The sequence below is a fragment of the Melanaphis sacchari genome, unplaced genomic scaffold, assembly GCF_002803265.2.
Source record: "Melanaphis sacchari strain LSU unplaced genomic scaffold, SCAv2.0 Contig265_pilon_pilon, whole genome shotgun sequence".
Classification (NCBI taxonomy): Eukaryota; Metazoa; Arthropoda; class Insecta; order Hemiptera; family Aphididae; genus Melanaphis; species Melanaphis sacchari.
In genome coordinates, this window is record NW_020271139.1 from 1,408 (window position 1) to 17,274 (window position 15,867).

The following is a 15,867-nucleotide window of genomic DNA, read 5'->3' on the forward strand; positions in this document are numbered from 1 at the left end:
ATTACTCTATAATTGTTCTTAGTCAGCTAAAAATCAGAATGATTCATAAACGTTGTGGAAAGCACTAAGCCAATATTAGTTTAGTAAATACGGTTTATGATATATAAGTTGGTCCATCCAGGCCCGATATAACATAATTGTATGCCCTAGGCCCTTAGCCCCTGCAGGGTTATTGTCAAATATTTAAATCATTAAAAAACCTTCTAAGTGGGAGAAAAGGTGTGTTTTCTCTGTGTTAAGCTTTTAAAAAGAAAAATAGGCATTAAGAGCATAAAAATCAAATCTAAAAATCATAGTCACAATTTTTCGTAGGTCCTAGACACAGTGTTTATAATGCCTATGCACTAATACAACCCAACGTCCATCGACGACAAAATATATATTTTATATTTATAATATGTTTATTTGTATATTGTATTAATTATTTATTTGATAGTGTTATATAATTATTACAAACTTAAGAATAATAATACATTAGTAACCAAGATGCGACTAGTATACCTACCTACAAAATTATCGCTCCATCTGACATCTGTTTGCTTTTTATTAGGTATACATAAAATGTTTGAATCAATTATATCTAAAAAAAATAATCATTTAGATGCCTTACCATCTGGATCTCAGGTTGATGTTATATACACAGACTTTTCAAAAGCTGCTGATTTAGATTTATTTTTTCAACTTTGCTATTTATTTTCAAATTAGTATTTTTCTTCAATTCAGACTTTTTAATGAAAGCTAGTGGTTGCTGCCATAGTGACATGCAAATATTTGCTATAATCATTAGCTTTCGTTTAATCCCACTTCGAAATTTCAGGCCAAAACATCACGCCTACTTGCACTACTTCAAAAATTTAACAGCCACTTCATAACGATCACCTAAATGACTTGCAAATGTTATGAAGGAATTTGCAAATACTTGCTAATCGTGAGCTCTCGTTTGATACTTCTTTGAAAGTTCTGTGACAACTTGGGTGGGCTAACTTCAAAACTTTGAAAGCTCTTACTGGACGCCCGAGTAACTTGCAAATTCTAAAAACGGACTTGCAAATTCTTGCTAATCATTAGCTTTTGTTTGATATTGATTTCAAAGTTCTAGGTCAAAATGGGTGGGCCAATTTCACAATTTTAAAAATATATAGCCGTCAACCGAGTGACTTGCAAATTCTAAAAACGGGCTTGCAAATACTTGCTAATCGTTAGCTTTCGTTTGATATCAATTTCGAAGTTCTGGGTCAAAGTAGGTGGGCTACGTGAAGTTGGCCCAACTTTTAGTTTTTTGGATTCACGGTGAATGTTTGGACTTGCAAATTCAAAAAATAGACTTGCAAATACTTGCAAATCACTTGCAAAATAATGGCATAGGTTTTGAAAAAATTGCAACACTTAGGTGGGCCAACTTCACGAACGTCACAAATGGGGAATAAAGAACTCCCCCCTTTGTGACTGCGGTCATATTCAAACCATTAGACACATTGTGGAGATATGTCCTCAAACTAGTTACAAGGGAGGAATTGAAGGACTTCACAAGGGCGACACCGAAGCAATAGATTGGCTGTCTAGGACTCACGTTCGCCTTTAAATACATTTTTGAGCTGTTATTATTATTACTGTTTGTTATTGTTAAAATTATCAGTACATTGTAAATTTATCTACTCTAGTCCTTGTTATTTTGTTATTTTGTTAATTTAATGTTTATTTAGTTTAAGTTAATTTTGTTTTGTTTTTTCACCAATATATCTACGCCATATGAAAGAAAAAAAAAAGTACATTATTATCACTCGAAAAAGTTTCGTTGGGAAAATCACGGATAACATTTGAAATTTTAGTTGAAATAGATCGAGCTACTTTAGGCATTATTTACTAGTTTATTATTAAGTCTTTAGTTTATAATTTATAATTTATAACTCGAAATGTAAAGATGTTTTCACAACCATGTGAACACAAGAACTGATAGTCTGATAGGTACTGTTGTAAAATCGTAAATATATTTTGTCTAATAATTGTTGAACATAAAGTATAGTCTAAAATCATTAAGGTATGGTTATTGAACAGAAACAGATAAGATAAACTAAAATCAAGTTATTAACATTTATTTTAACCTACTCATTTCCTATATGCATTATACACTTACAATTTGCTGAGTACCGTTATCGAAATACATATAATATAAAATATTACTAAACCACCAAAATTGTCAAAATTTACGAAGTATGTAAAAAAAAAAAAATCAAAAATTTTTCAAAGTATGTAAAAATATGTATTTATGATGAAATATGTAAAAATATGTAAAATAAAATATGTCTTATTTTATTGCAAATCACGTGAAACGAATTTATCATTTGCAATAATTAATTTATCGTGTTTCACTAAAAATATGTATTTATATATAAATCCCAGCCCTAGTTATAACACACAGACATGAATAAAATTGTTCAATGATAATATTTTTGACCCACACTCATTACAATTATTAAAAAGCTTTGATAGACATTCCCAAAAAACGATAAAACACTCATTCTTGTTTAAATTTATCATTTTTTGACTTACAAGTATTATAATTTTTTTTCGATTCTGTAGTCTCGTCATCACTGGTATTCTCGCAGTCTTCGGATTCCGATTCTATTTCAAACGATAAGTCATTTTTTTTTTTCATAGTTATTTACTTTGTTCAAATTTTTGTTTCCTAATTCACACTGTATACCTATTTCACTTGTTTTTTGATTTTTATTATTGACATCGGTCTCCTCAATAGCTGAAACATCGTCAATTCCTTCAAAACACGACGATGTCGTTATCATTTTTTTCTTCGGTGTACTAGTTCTTATTACATCATTAATTATCTCTGTTTGGCGTTTTTTCAAAATATGCAGTGATTCTTGCCTCGGATTTATAGATATTTTTGAATTGCTTATACCAATTTGAATACTAGGTACAGCGTCGGAATTTAATCTTACAATGCACTTGAACTCTGGCCTAAGTTGTCTTTTTAAAACATCTGATTGATTAAAATCAAGCGGGAGAAAATGTTTAGAACAAATAACCGATCCAACACTAGGTTTAAAATTTTTTCTTTTACAAAAATGCTCCCATTTTCGATGCCGTAATGGTGATTTATTGCGTTTTGGAAAAGTGTAAAAATGTAAATTATTATCATTATCAACTTTTTTACGCTTATGATCGTTATTTGACGCACAACCAAATACCGAGCACAAAGTCATATTTGTTTGATTATAAATAAAACCAAAAAACACGCAGATATTTCGATACTTTACGGTACACACTGTCAACTGTCGACTGAGGTCTGACTGTCTGAGGTATAATTTGTATTTGCGCGTAATGTGAATAGCCTGTTTATTTTTATCAATTACTTTATATTACACAAAATATTAGCAATTTATAAAAGCTATAAATAATATACTTCATTGTGATTACGTATACAAATCCATAAGGTCGACTATTGCAGAACCTACTGCAGTGTGCGCTGACTGATTCAACTGCTACTAGAGTTTATAACAGTAAACGAGTTTTGTTCTATTTTGAATTTTGTATTTTGTATTACAATTGTTATGTCTATAACTCTGTACAATTTTGAGCCTTTGATTACCGATGTTAATAACTATGATTATTTGGAGTACAAAGAATCAGTAGTTAGTTACAACGATAGATCTAAATTAGCTGTCACAGATTGGTGCTCGTGTGGAAAATGTGAAAAACAAATAAATGATCGTGAATGTGTTTGTTGCTTTGAACTTGCGAGTATTTTTAAAATATGCACAAACAATGAATGCATAACAAAAAATGCTTTATTTTCAAAAATTATATTAGATGAAGACATTTTAAAAATTACCAGACAATACATGATTTCAAAAAACAAAGAATAAAACAAAAAAAAAGAAGTTTACAATCAGCTACTGTGGAAAATAAAGCATGGCGATATATTTGCTACAAACAGTTTACACTTTGGGTTAATTCATGGATGACAATTGGAAGAGGTTAGTAAATTTATTTTCGATAATGTTACAGTGATAAAGTCATAGGTAGGTAAAAAAATCTAATAATTTATTCTTTATTGTGTTTCGTACTATAGGGAATAGAGTTGTTATTCCATCATGTGTGGTCAAAAATCGGGAACGTTATCCAGAAGAAAAAGGATTGTATATTGGTTTTAAGAACCAGTTATTCGTAGTATAAATTAAAATAACACATTTGTTAATACGTTACATAATAACGGATTATAATATTATTAAATATACCGATGTATATTAATAACCTATTTATGTTTGATATTTTATATATTTTAATTTTTGTCTTTCCTATAAACTACCCTGAAACAAATTTTAAGACAATAAAAATAATATGACCATCTAAAGAAATTTATAATCTTTTTATAAATTTACTTAATAACTTGTACCTTTAATCAATTTTTCTCTATAATTATTTTAATCGTGCTAAATAAATTCCACGCGTGTATATTAGATGCGGGCCATCGGACGGTGTGATTTTATGACGTCACGCGTAAAACGCGACTTAAATTTAAACACGGAACCAATTGTCCAACAAACATTTTAAGACTACCAAAATTATTCTTTTTTAAAGCCCTATACATTAACACAATAAAAAAAAAAATAGATTTTTTTTAGTTGTATAGTCCTTTAAAGACATTGTAAATAAGAATATATATACTAACTTTATGAGTTTATATGTTTCAATGTTAATACTATTGAGTCCAGACTATATGCGCTATATAGATTATGCTGAATCATTATTTGACTACTTTGTGAGAACATTTGAAGAAATGTATGGTGGTCAGTATGTTTCTCACAACATTCATGGTCTTTTACATATAGTTGATGACTATAGAAGTCATGGACCACTCGATAGTTGTAATGCTTTTCCATTTGAGAATTATATGAAAACACTCAAATCTAGAATTAGGAAACATGATAAATCGCTAGAACAATTAATTAATAAATATAATGAAATATATAATAATAAGAACATCAACTCAAATTTATCAGAGCACTCAACAAATCAACAAGCGACATTATTAAAATATCGTAAAAATAGCCCTTTAGTAAAAAATATTAATGAATTGCAGTATTATAAATTAATAAAAAATACATTCAAATTAAATACTAAAGTTGATCGTGAAAATTATATCTTGACTAAGTCTGGAGAAATTATCAAATGTTTGAATATTGTTAAGACATCAAATAACAAAATCATGATAATCGGAAAATCATTTGAAAGGAAAAAAGCACTTTTAAAAAAACCTGTAGATTCAAGAATATTTAATATTTTCATCGTGCAAAATTTGGGTGAAAATTCCAACCAGAGCAAGATGATTTTTTGGACACAGCATATAATTGTTGTGGAATTTATCTACCATGTTGGTGCCAGGTATCTCAGTTAAAATTGACATGTCCCCTAATATTAGATAATCATTATCGTTCTTCTTCACAAAGTGTTCATGTGTACGCTTAACAACATTTACATCAGGGAAGCAAACTCTTCGCTCTAAATATACACCCATGGTTGTACACTTTGTACAAGATGAAAACCTTCCGTGCCCTTTTGTCCCAAGAATATAACTACGAGCAGGCAAATTACAGCAAAATACATGGACTTCTATATTTCTCTTACCACATGGCAGATAAATACCATTAACACATAATTCTTTTACCTCCTTAACAAGTTCAGATAAAAAGGTTGCCGTTTTTTGGTTTTTGTTTTCCCCAATACAAACCAACTAAGAAAACAGGAGATTTAATAATATATTGTTTATTAATGTTGCAAAGAATAGGCCAAAATTGACTAGCTGAACTTTTAGCCAGTGGTAAAACATCAATACCCAGAAGTATTTTAACTGTTTCATTGTTTAAAATCATATTTCCAATTAAATTTTTATTCCTTTTTCAAGACCAAAATGATGGTACATACCAGGATACATTTCACTAACTTCTAAAGATTGTTTAGAAGTTTTAGTTTGTAAAAGAATTCTAGCATCTACTGGAAAATCATGGGAACATTTATGATTAAAATGCAATACTTTTAATAGATCTGACAATGCCACATTTGTTATTTTATGCTTTACAACCCAGTTAGATAATTTATACATTATATTATCAATTAAGTTATCCCCGCCGTCTGATTTTGAACTTGAAATAATATTATCATCAGAATTCAAAGAATTTTCTACATAGACATTATTAGCAAAAACAGAACCACTACTAGTTGGAATTTCAAAATATTCTTTTTCAACAGTAGTTTTACTTAAAACCTTTTCATTTTCGGATTGTGTAATTGGTGATGAACTTTTTTCAACACAAACTACATTACTTTGATATTCAGAATAATTATTCAAAACAACAAAAACCAAATCATCAACCTCTTCTCTAATTAATCTTCTTTTAGTAGATTTACTAAATGCGTTTGAAGTCATTTTTACAAATATAAAATAAGCAGGTGCCTATAATAGCCATAATGCTATACCTATAATATATTAACTAATTTATAAAAAACTTTATATAATAATAATAAAATTACTATGTATCTATTGTAATAACTAATAATATAATATAACACGAATATAAAATAGTTAAAACAGTTTATTATAAAATAACAAGCTGACCCGGCAAACATTGTTTTGTCATATAAATTATAACTAATGAATATTTTGGTATTCAAATAAAAAATAATTAAATTATTGTAAGTGAGAGGGAATGTCGTATACTGGTATATGACTGAGATGAATGGAGCACTGTGAATGATGACGACCCATAAGAATAACAAAACAAACAAATATTAATTTTTTTGAATTCATTGTAATCGTCTTTTTTAATTTTGTTCAGCTTGTGCCTCACGCAATCGCACCATGTTCACACGTACATTTTCATTATTCGGTTGAATTTGTTCGTCTCTACTTTGTGTTCTTCTATTTTGCATGTTTGTACTTTTGGTCGTTCGATGGGCCAAATCAGACCCCTTGCGTCTTGCTGGCATTGTGCAAAATACACAAATCGATACAATTAAGGCTGGGGCCACACGAGTGTACATAGTACACGTGTTATAACATACGTATATTTTGATGCACGTATTTATCAGTTCACACAACCGTTAAATATTACGACTGTAGATTCATTATTTATATATTCAAACAGTGTAGCACCAACGAATAGGGCGAACACCTGCACATCGTGTTATTTAATATAATAATTAAGACTTGATCACACGTCCCAGACTTCTCAGAATAGATGATTAAACGATAGTGTTAACATTGTACTATTTAATATAACAATTAAGACTTGATCACACGTCTTAGATTTCTTGGAATTGATGAAATCGCAGGAAATGCACCCAACTGAATAATACATTTAATTTAGAGAGCTCCTTTAGGTCATCGGAAGTCGCCACCTCCTCAGCACCACTCTTGACGGTTAACCATATATAAGGGAGACCTGGGCAAGAGCTGAGGAGACGGTTAGGGATATTCAAGACGCTCAGAGGCAGGTCGTAACACCACTCACTCCATCTTGTGCTTATAAAATTGTATTCTTGTACGAGTTAATTGTATTAAATAAAGACTTAATCTTTTAACTTGCAAACATTAGTATTTCTATTTCTACGTTGATATATGAATCGACGTTGACATAAGGGACGCAACATTATGTATGATTTTTGTGTGCATAATTCTTAAATTAAAAATGCCTAAATGTTTTAAATGTTTATCAAATCTTGCAAATTTTAATTTATTATTTTTACATTTTAAAGTTCATTATGCAAATACTATAACATTTTATAAGTGTCTTGAAGATAACTGTTTAAGATCCTTTAGTAGCTTAAATTCATTTAAAAAACATGTTAAATCTCATATTAATAATTCTCAAATTTCATATGATTTGAATAATATTTCTAACAGTAATAATTTTAACCTGTCTGGTCTATCTAATAGCAATATTATAAATAATAAAATATTAGATGAGTCTGTAAAAATTAAAACTGTCAATAATGACAATAATTATGAATCATTTGTGAATAATAAAGCAGTTGAATTATTGTCAAAATGGTATAACGAGTCAGGGTTACCAAGAAATTAAGTTCAAAGTATTATGAATGATATTACAACATTTTTAAATGATATAGCTCCTCCTTTGAAAAATGAGATAGAATTAAATTTTGCTGATGATACCATTATAACATGTATGGATAATAATTTTAATATTTTGTGTGATCCTTTTAAAAATTAAAATACAGAGTATAAACGATTTAAACTATTTAAAGCATTTCATAGCTTGGGTACATTAATAAAACCATCTGAAACTGTTGTAGGTTATAGACCTAATGATTCTCTCCAAAGGGAAGATGTAATTATTAAATAAATTCCTATTAAAATTTACAGTGTACAACTAGAGAAATTTTTAAAACAATTTTTTGAAGTCCCAAATGTGTATTCTACATTATTAAAATATTCTGAAACTATAATAAAAGCCAATGATAATTTAATACATAATTTTGTACAAAGTCAAATGTGAAGAGATAAAATTTTGCAGTCTGATAAATCATTAAATACTTTTTTTTTTGTATTTTGATGATTTTGAAATAAATAAACCTCTTAGAAGTCATGCTGGAGTACAAAAGATAGGAGTAATTTATATTAGTTTGCTTGGTTGCCCTCCTAAATTTGCTTCTAAGTTAGAAAACATTTTTATGATTTTATTGTTTAATACTGTTGATAGGAAACAGTTGGGGAATCGGGAACTCTTCAAACACATCATTTCAGAATTTAATGATTTAGAGTCCAAGGGTATTCAAATATGTGTTAACAATCAAAATATTCAAATATATTTATCATTGGCTCTAATATTAGGTGATAATTTAGACTTACACAGCATTTTAGGGTTTTCAGAAAATTTTAATGCCAAATATCCATGTAGATTTTGTAAATGTTCGAAAGCTGAATGTCATTCTTTAACACTCCGAGATAATTCTAAACTTAGAACAGTAGAAAATTATTCAATTGATGTCAACATTAAAAACTTATCGATGACTGGTGTTGTCAAATCTTGCATTTGGAATGATGTTACCTCCTTTCATGTTGTAGTAGTATATATTTGTATGTTCACAGCATTTTTGGGCAGGGAGATTTTAAAAGTTTAAGGGGGAATATCCTCCTTGAGCTCATTTTCGTCTCGGTGTAATTTAACCCGTCGTTGGTGACGTTATTTTTATAACACTGTTGTTGACGTGTGAGCGAAACGCTCACACATTAATATAAATAGTATTTTTGATATAAATAAATACAAATAAATTTGTTTAATTGTATAAGTATCAAATGTATTAAATATGATTAACTGACAAAACATTTTCTTAAAAATAAATAATTAAATTTAAAACATTTGGAAAATAATGAATGCTTTTAAGTTATAAATGATTTAGGTATACAATTTTATTCCGAATATGAATTGTTCATGTCTAGTTCTGATTCTTCTTTATTTGTACATGCTATGCAAATATGGAAGGTGTGTTCTTTGCATATATAGCTTTGACATGTTTTATTAGAACAACGAGTCTGCTAAACATATTTTTGACTATAAATTTATATTATAATACGCATTATAAAAATAGAACAACTTGTAAAAAAATGAATTATTTTACCTTTGTGAATCGATTTTTTCTTGTTGGACAGAAGTAACATTTTGTACGGCTTGTTACTACATCACTGGTTGTTTCCTCATTTGACTTAAATCCAGTCAATTTCAAAATATTTTGACGAAGTGTAAATGATAAAGTAGGAATTTGTAAACGTCTAGTCATGTGATTTTTGGTTAGTTCTTTCCCTAATTCTTTCAAAAAAAGCCTTCGGGGGATTACTTTATTTTTGTTCTCGTAATATATTATCTAGCTATTTATACCGGCAATATTCATTAGTGAAAAGAATACTGTAAGTGACCACCTACAGCTTACTCTTGCGACAGAGTACTCTTCTTTTTTTTCATCCACAATATCAACACCTGATTTTATTGAATTATAGTATAAAATCACTTCGGGTTTTTTGCCAACTGTACTGTCATCAATCAAACCTTTTTCGTGCATTGTAGATATTAGCATAACATTTTTGTTTTTACGTGGAACGTAGGATAATAAAATAATATTTTTCCCATAACCGAATATAATTGAATTTACTTCTCTTTTCTTTGTATCTAGAAAGCATTTCGGAATTTCTCGTTTATTTTTCCTAATGGTTCCCACAATAGTCAATTTATGATTTTCCAGCAAGTCAATGGCCAGTGGTATTGAGGTATACCAATTGTCCATAGTTATGTTTCGTCCGGTTTTTGATATTGTAGAAATTAACCTTTTTACAATGCTGGAGGGACTATTATCACATTTGAATGGTCCATCTGGTTGGGTGCCAACGTATACTTCCATATTTGACGTGTAATATGTTTTAGAGTCGACTAATGCTTGTATCATTATTCCATATTTATTCGGTTTGCTCGGTATATATTGCCTAAAACTACATCGACCTCTAAAACCTTCCAACATCTCATCAATGGTGCAATTCTCACCGACGGAATAACATTCAAGACAACGTTTTATAAATCCGTCAAAAACAGAACGTATTGGTGCTAATTTGTCTGTAGTCCTTCTATAATTTCTTGTTTCAATGTCATCAAATCTGAGTGCCCGTAGTAGAATGTAAAATTGCTGTTCAGACATGGTTGATCGGAAATATTCCGGTCGAAACCCTTCATCACACCATAAATCCTTTAGATTTACATGCCTACTGCGTAGAAATCCTGCTAAGTATAGTAGACCAAGAAGCGCATCAATTTCTTCTTTATCGGTATCTGGTATAATAGTTGATCGTTGATATTTTGCACGTATTTTTGGTAAATATTTATTTGTACATATTACCATTTCAATGATCACAGGGTCAGGGAAAAATAGTTTCCAGCAATCTAAAATAGTTGTAGCATTCTTAGCGACGGCATTGACACCAGGGCGCTGAGTTACAATGTTATGAGCACGTTGTTTAGTTTTATTAGGAAGAAAGTTTTTATACCATTTTGTTTTTTCATCTTTACTCAAGTAGAACTCATGTTCAGAAGCATTATCGGTATCGCCAAAATCATCATCATTTTCACTTTCATTTTCACTATTATTATTACCTGGTACGAAATTGGGATCAGCGTCAGAATCATCACTATCCTCTAATTCTAGGTCTTCGTCAAATTCATCCAACCAAGCACATACTTTGTGATCACTCTTACGAAACATTTTTTACATAAATCTTTTGTAAACACGTAAATAATATAATAACGTAATAATATATTTTACGCGAAAAATAACGTTCAACAGTACGATGAAGATACACCGGCGGTACTGACAAATAATAATAATAATACAAATATGTAATATGGAAAATATCTTATAATATAAAACGAAGAATAGTAGCTACACGGGCCGATAGGTTTAGTGTCCCGACTCAGGGACGGCGCCAAGGGGTGGCGAGGGGGGCGATCGCCCACCCAGTATAAGTTCTCGCCCTGCTCTCGCCCCCCCCACCAAGACATTTTAACTCCTATTAACTGGTGTATGACTGTGGAACACTAGAAAAAGCTAGTTCCCAACGACCCAAGTCCCAACTTTTGTAATATAAACGATTTTTGAACACAAGTAATATTCTGAGATTTCGAATAACCGGACCATGGCCATCTGGTTCCTCATAATGTTTATCGACGATTATTCACCATCACTGTAGCAGTGTAGTAGCGCTATACTTTATAGTTTGTACAGTTTACGTATGTATTTATTTTTGATTTATTATTTCGTAATCGTAAATAATAAATAGGATGATGTTCCTTGTTCGGTGTTCCACTCTCCGTAATTTTGCCGTAATCGATAAAAGTGGCACGATTGTCGATTAAATGTTTAAAAATATCGGCGTTCGCCTATTAGTCGGGTTTTCCACACGACTTGTCATTGCTCGACATATTTTGTTCATTGTATATGTATGTGTGTGTTTATGCGCCCGCTTTGCCGCGTTTTGTTTGTATATAGATATAATAGATAAATTTATATTAATCTCAACATTCTCAACAACCATAACGGCAACACTCGCGACAGTTTATACTTTATAGCCACCGATGCGACTGTATGACCAGTTTAAGCGTTTAACACGTTAAAATATTAAAATGAGTGTTAGAAAAATTGATTCTTACTTTGGTCCTCAAACTAGTTCGACTAATGAAGAAGAATTACAAAAAAAACAAAAAACTACAAATATAGTGGCGGAAATTACTAATTTGGTGCAATCATGGGATGTGCAAAGTGATTTAGACATAAACACAAGTAAGTAACCAACACTACAGTACTACTTACTAGTTACTACCATCATCAGTGGCGTATTTAGGTTTTTGTCATTGGGGGGGGGGGGGGGATGTGACTTAATACAGTAATTACAAACTCGAGGGGGGATACACCCCCCTCATCCCCAAGTTTCTGGAAATAAGTTTATATAGTTTCATTAACATTTAATATACAATCTATGTTTGAGTATGTTGCCAAAATTATAATATATAACACGTTAGTACATTACTAGAGATTAAATATTTTATTAAAACAAAATTGAATTAAGTTGAGTTAATTATTACATCACAAAATCAATAATTGATGAAAAAAAAAAAAAATTAATATTTTAAAAAATACGATGACTATAATCATTTGTATTTATACAGCCTGTCGGCCTATGAGGGGAGATTGATCACCATGATCCCCCCGTAAATACGCCACTTACCATCATACTATCCTATTATTCATTACCTTAATTGGTGAATTTAGGTTAAAGGTCCAGATACGCTATTTAGTTTACAAGGTTTTTAAAGTTTAATGTTTTATAGGTAGTTGTGACGAATCGTCAACAGATTCAGACGGTGCTGATTGTGATTTAGTAAAAACTGCACATAACAAAGATCAAGTAAGCATTAAATCTTTATTACCTCAAAGTGGACCATGTGACATCACACAAGTTGTTTCTGATAACCCTACTCAGCCGGTGTTAAAAAATTATCCACGAACAAAATTTGGCAAAGAATGGCGAAATTTTCATTCTGAATGGTTTAAGTTGTATCCATGGTTAGAATACAGTATTTTGGAAAATTCATGTTATTGCTTTCCTTGTCGATTTTTTTGAACTGATCCTTCTGGATCGCCGTTTTCCGAATCAGGATTTAAGAATTGGAAAAAAGCCATGGAAAAAAATAGTGGTATAAAGCAACATGATAAATCAGTTTCACATAAATTATGTATGACTAAATGGGAAGGATATAAAATGACTGAAAAAACTGATAAATCTATTTTAGCCCTTATTAATAAAGAAAATGAGACACTAATAAAAGAAAATCGTTATTATATTGCAACAGTTGCAGAAATATTACTTTTTACAGCCCGTCAAAACATTGCTCAACGTGGAGATAATGAAAGTGGTGAAAGCATAAATAAAGGTAATTTTTTAGAACTTTTAAATCTTTGTGCTAAAAGAGATAAAAGATTACAAAAAAAAATCGAGGAGTTGCCTAAAAATGCAAAATATACACATCACAGTATACAAAATGAAATACTTAGTATTATGAGTCTAATGGTTATTGAATCAATTGCAAATGAGGTACAAAAATCTAAATACTTTTCGGTTTTGGCGGATGAAACCAAAGACATCAGTAAAACTGAACAATTATCAATTATGGTACGTTATTTTTACAACAATACAGTAAATGAACGGTTTTTGGGATATGTATCTTGTTCTGAACTAAATGCCAAGGCCTTATTTGAATTTATTAAGAAAACTTTAGCAGCTTCTGGAATAAACATCCAAAATTGCATAGCACAGACTTATGATGGTGCTTCCGTAATGAGTGGTTACCAAAATGGTGTACAAGCAATTTTTCAAAAGGAAGTACCAAAAGCATTATACACACATTGTTATAACCACCGTTTAAATTTAGTTATTGTGGATGTTTGTAAAAATATTCCAGAAATTGAACAGTTTATAACACTTCTTCAACAGTTGTATAATTTTGTAAGCAGATCTACTGTACATATGGTTTTTTTGGATCTCCAGAAAAAAATTTTTCCTAAAAAGAATACTATTGAACTAAAAAAGTTATGCGAAACCAGATAGATTTGTCAGATATCAGCATGTGTTGCTGTAAGAGAAACGTTTTCAGTTATACTATTACTTCTAAATAAAATCAGTGTGGAATCAAAATCTGATAAAAGTATGGAGGCAAAATCCATTTTAGTGCACATAAATTTTGAATTTATTTTTTGTTTACATCTCTTTTGTGATACATTTAGTCAAATAAAAATTGTATCTGATTATTTACAATTACCCAATTCAGATATAGGAACTAGTTGCTTAATGGTCGAATCATTAATTGATTATCTTAAGGAATTTCGAACAGTTGATAGATTATTTAATGTGCTCTTGGAAAAAGTTGTTTTGTTTGCGGAAAATAATAACATTCTATTGCCTGAAGAAAACATAATGTGTAAAAGAACTAATCGTAAATTGCCTGTTAGATTTGCATCTTATATTACAGAACTACCGACATCTGAAAATAGTACGGTTATGTGCAAGAATGATGTAAAAATAATCATATTTAATCCTGTAATTGATAGAATGATCAATGAACTACAACGAAGATTTTCTGATAATAATCCAATATTATCTGGTATAAGTTCCTTAAATCCTCAAAATAAATCCTTTTTAGACTTTCAAAAATTATTACCTTTTGCTAAGCACTATGATGTTGATATTGAAAGCTTGGAATCTGAACTTAAGTTAATACCCAAACTCATAAAAAGACATCAGATAGAAAAAAAAACTAAAACTAACACTATACTCGATTTCATTCAATTATTAGAATGTTACAAATTGGCTTTTTCTGAACTATATTTACTATGTACCATAGCAATTATCATACCTCCTTCCAGTGCCGGAGTGGAGAGAACTTTTTCTAGCCTCCGACAAATTAAAACTTATTTAAGAAATAATATGATTAACTCAAGACTAACAGATATAGCAATTCTTTCAATTGAAAAAAACATTTCTAAAAATCTAGATATGGAAAAGGTTGTGGACAAGTTTTCTGCTGCTCATCACAATCGAAAAATAATGCTTATTTAAATTTTTTATTTTTTTATTTGAGTTGTATTTTTATTTTTAAATATTACTATTATGTATTCAATTTATGTTAAAATATGCAGAAATGCACCTATACATTTAAAATGTTTTTATGTTTAAATCATAGGTCCTTTAATTGTATTTTTTATTTTAAAATATTACTATTATGTAATAAATGTATGTTACATGCAGAAATTCACTTTTATATTTAAAAATTGTTTCATATTTAAATGTAACTAATTACTATTATATATTAAATTTATGTCTTATGCTGCAATGCACCTATACAGTTAAAATGTTTTTTTTTTAATTTTTAAATCATAAGTCCTTTAGTTGTATTTTTTATTTTCAAATATTACTATTATGTAATAAATTCATGTTACATGCAGAAATTCACTTATACAATATTACAGTGTTTACTGATACATAAATCAATTATCATTAACTAACTTTTTTTTTATTGTTATTGAAAGAAGTAAAATTGTTGAACTTGCCCCTTCAAAAAATGTACTTGCCCTTTACCGCCCCCCTAGAAAGAAAATTCTGGCGCCGTGCCTGTCCCGACCAATCGAAAAATTCCGTTTTTTTTCTTCCAGTCGTTCTCCCGTATTATCTCCCCGTCGTTATCGGTTCATTTGCTCATTACTCTTTGTTATTGTTTTTATTATATACCGTTTTTT

The 15,867-nt window shown here is 29.9% G+C and overlaps 3 protein-coding genes across 3 annotated transcripts; 2 read left to right on the forward strand and 1 right to left on the reverse strand.

Moving 5' to 3' along the window:
• The first annotated feature begins 3,569 nt into the window (after positions 1–3,569).
• On the forward strand, positions 3,570–4,194 carry LOC112595272. The gene is made up of 3 exons (XM_025340413.1): positions 3,570–3,737; positions 3,854–3,995; positions 4,091–4,194. The coding sequence occupies exons 1-3, from the start codon at positions 3,570–3,572 to the stop codon at positions 4,192–4,194; spliced, it is 414 nt and encodes a 137-aa protein (XP_025196198.1).
• Positions 4,195–9,448: 5,254 nt separating this feature from the next.
• On the reverse strand, positions 9,449–11,283 carry LOC112595274 (piggyBac transposable element-derived protein 4-like). The gene is made up of 3 exons (XM_025340414.1): positions 9,915–11,283; positions 9,658–9,845; positions 9,449–9,574 (listed from the first exon to the last, which is right to left on the reverse strand). The coding sequence occupies exons 1-3, from the start codon at positions 11,281–11,283 to the stop codon at positions 9,449–9,451; spliced, it is 1,683 nt and encodes a 560-aa protein (XP_025196199.1).
• Positions 11,284–14,281: 2,998 nt separating this feature from the next.
• LOC112595275 lies at positions 14,282–15,190 on the forward strand. Its single transcript, XM_025340415.1, has one exon. It carries the CDS (start codon positions 14,282–14,284, stop codon positions 15,188–15,190), a length of 909 nt encoding a protein of 302 aa, XP_025196200.1.
• Positions 15,191–15,867: the final 677 nt, after the last annotated feature.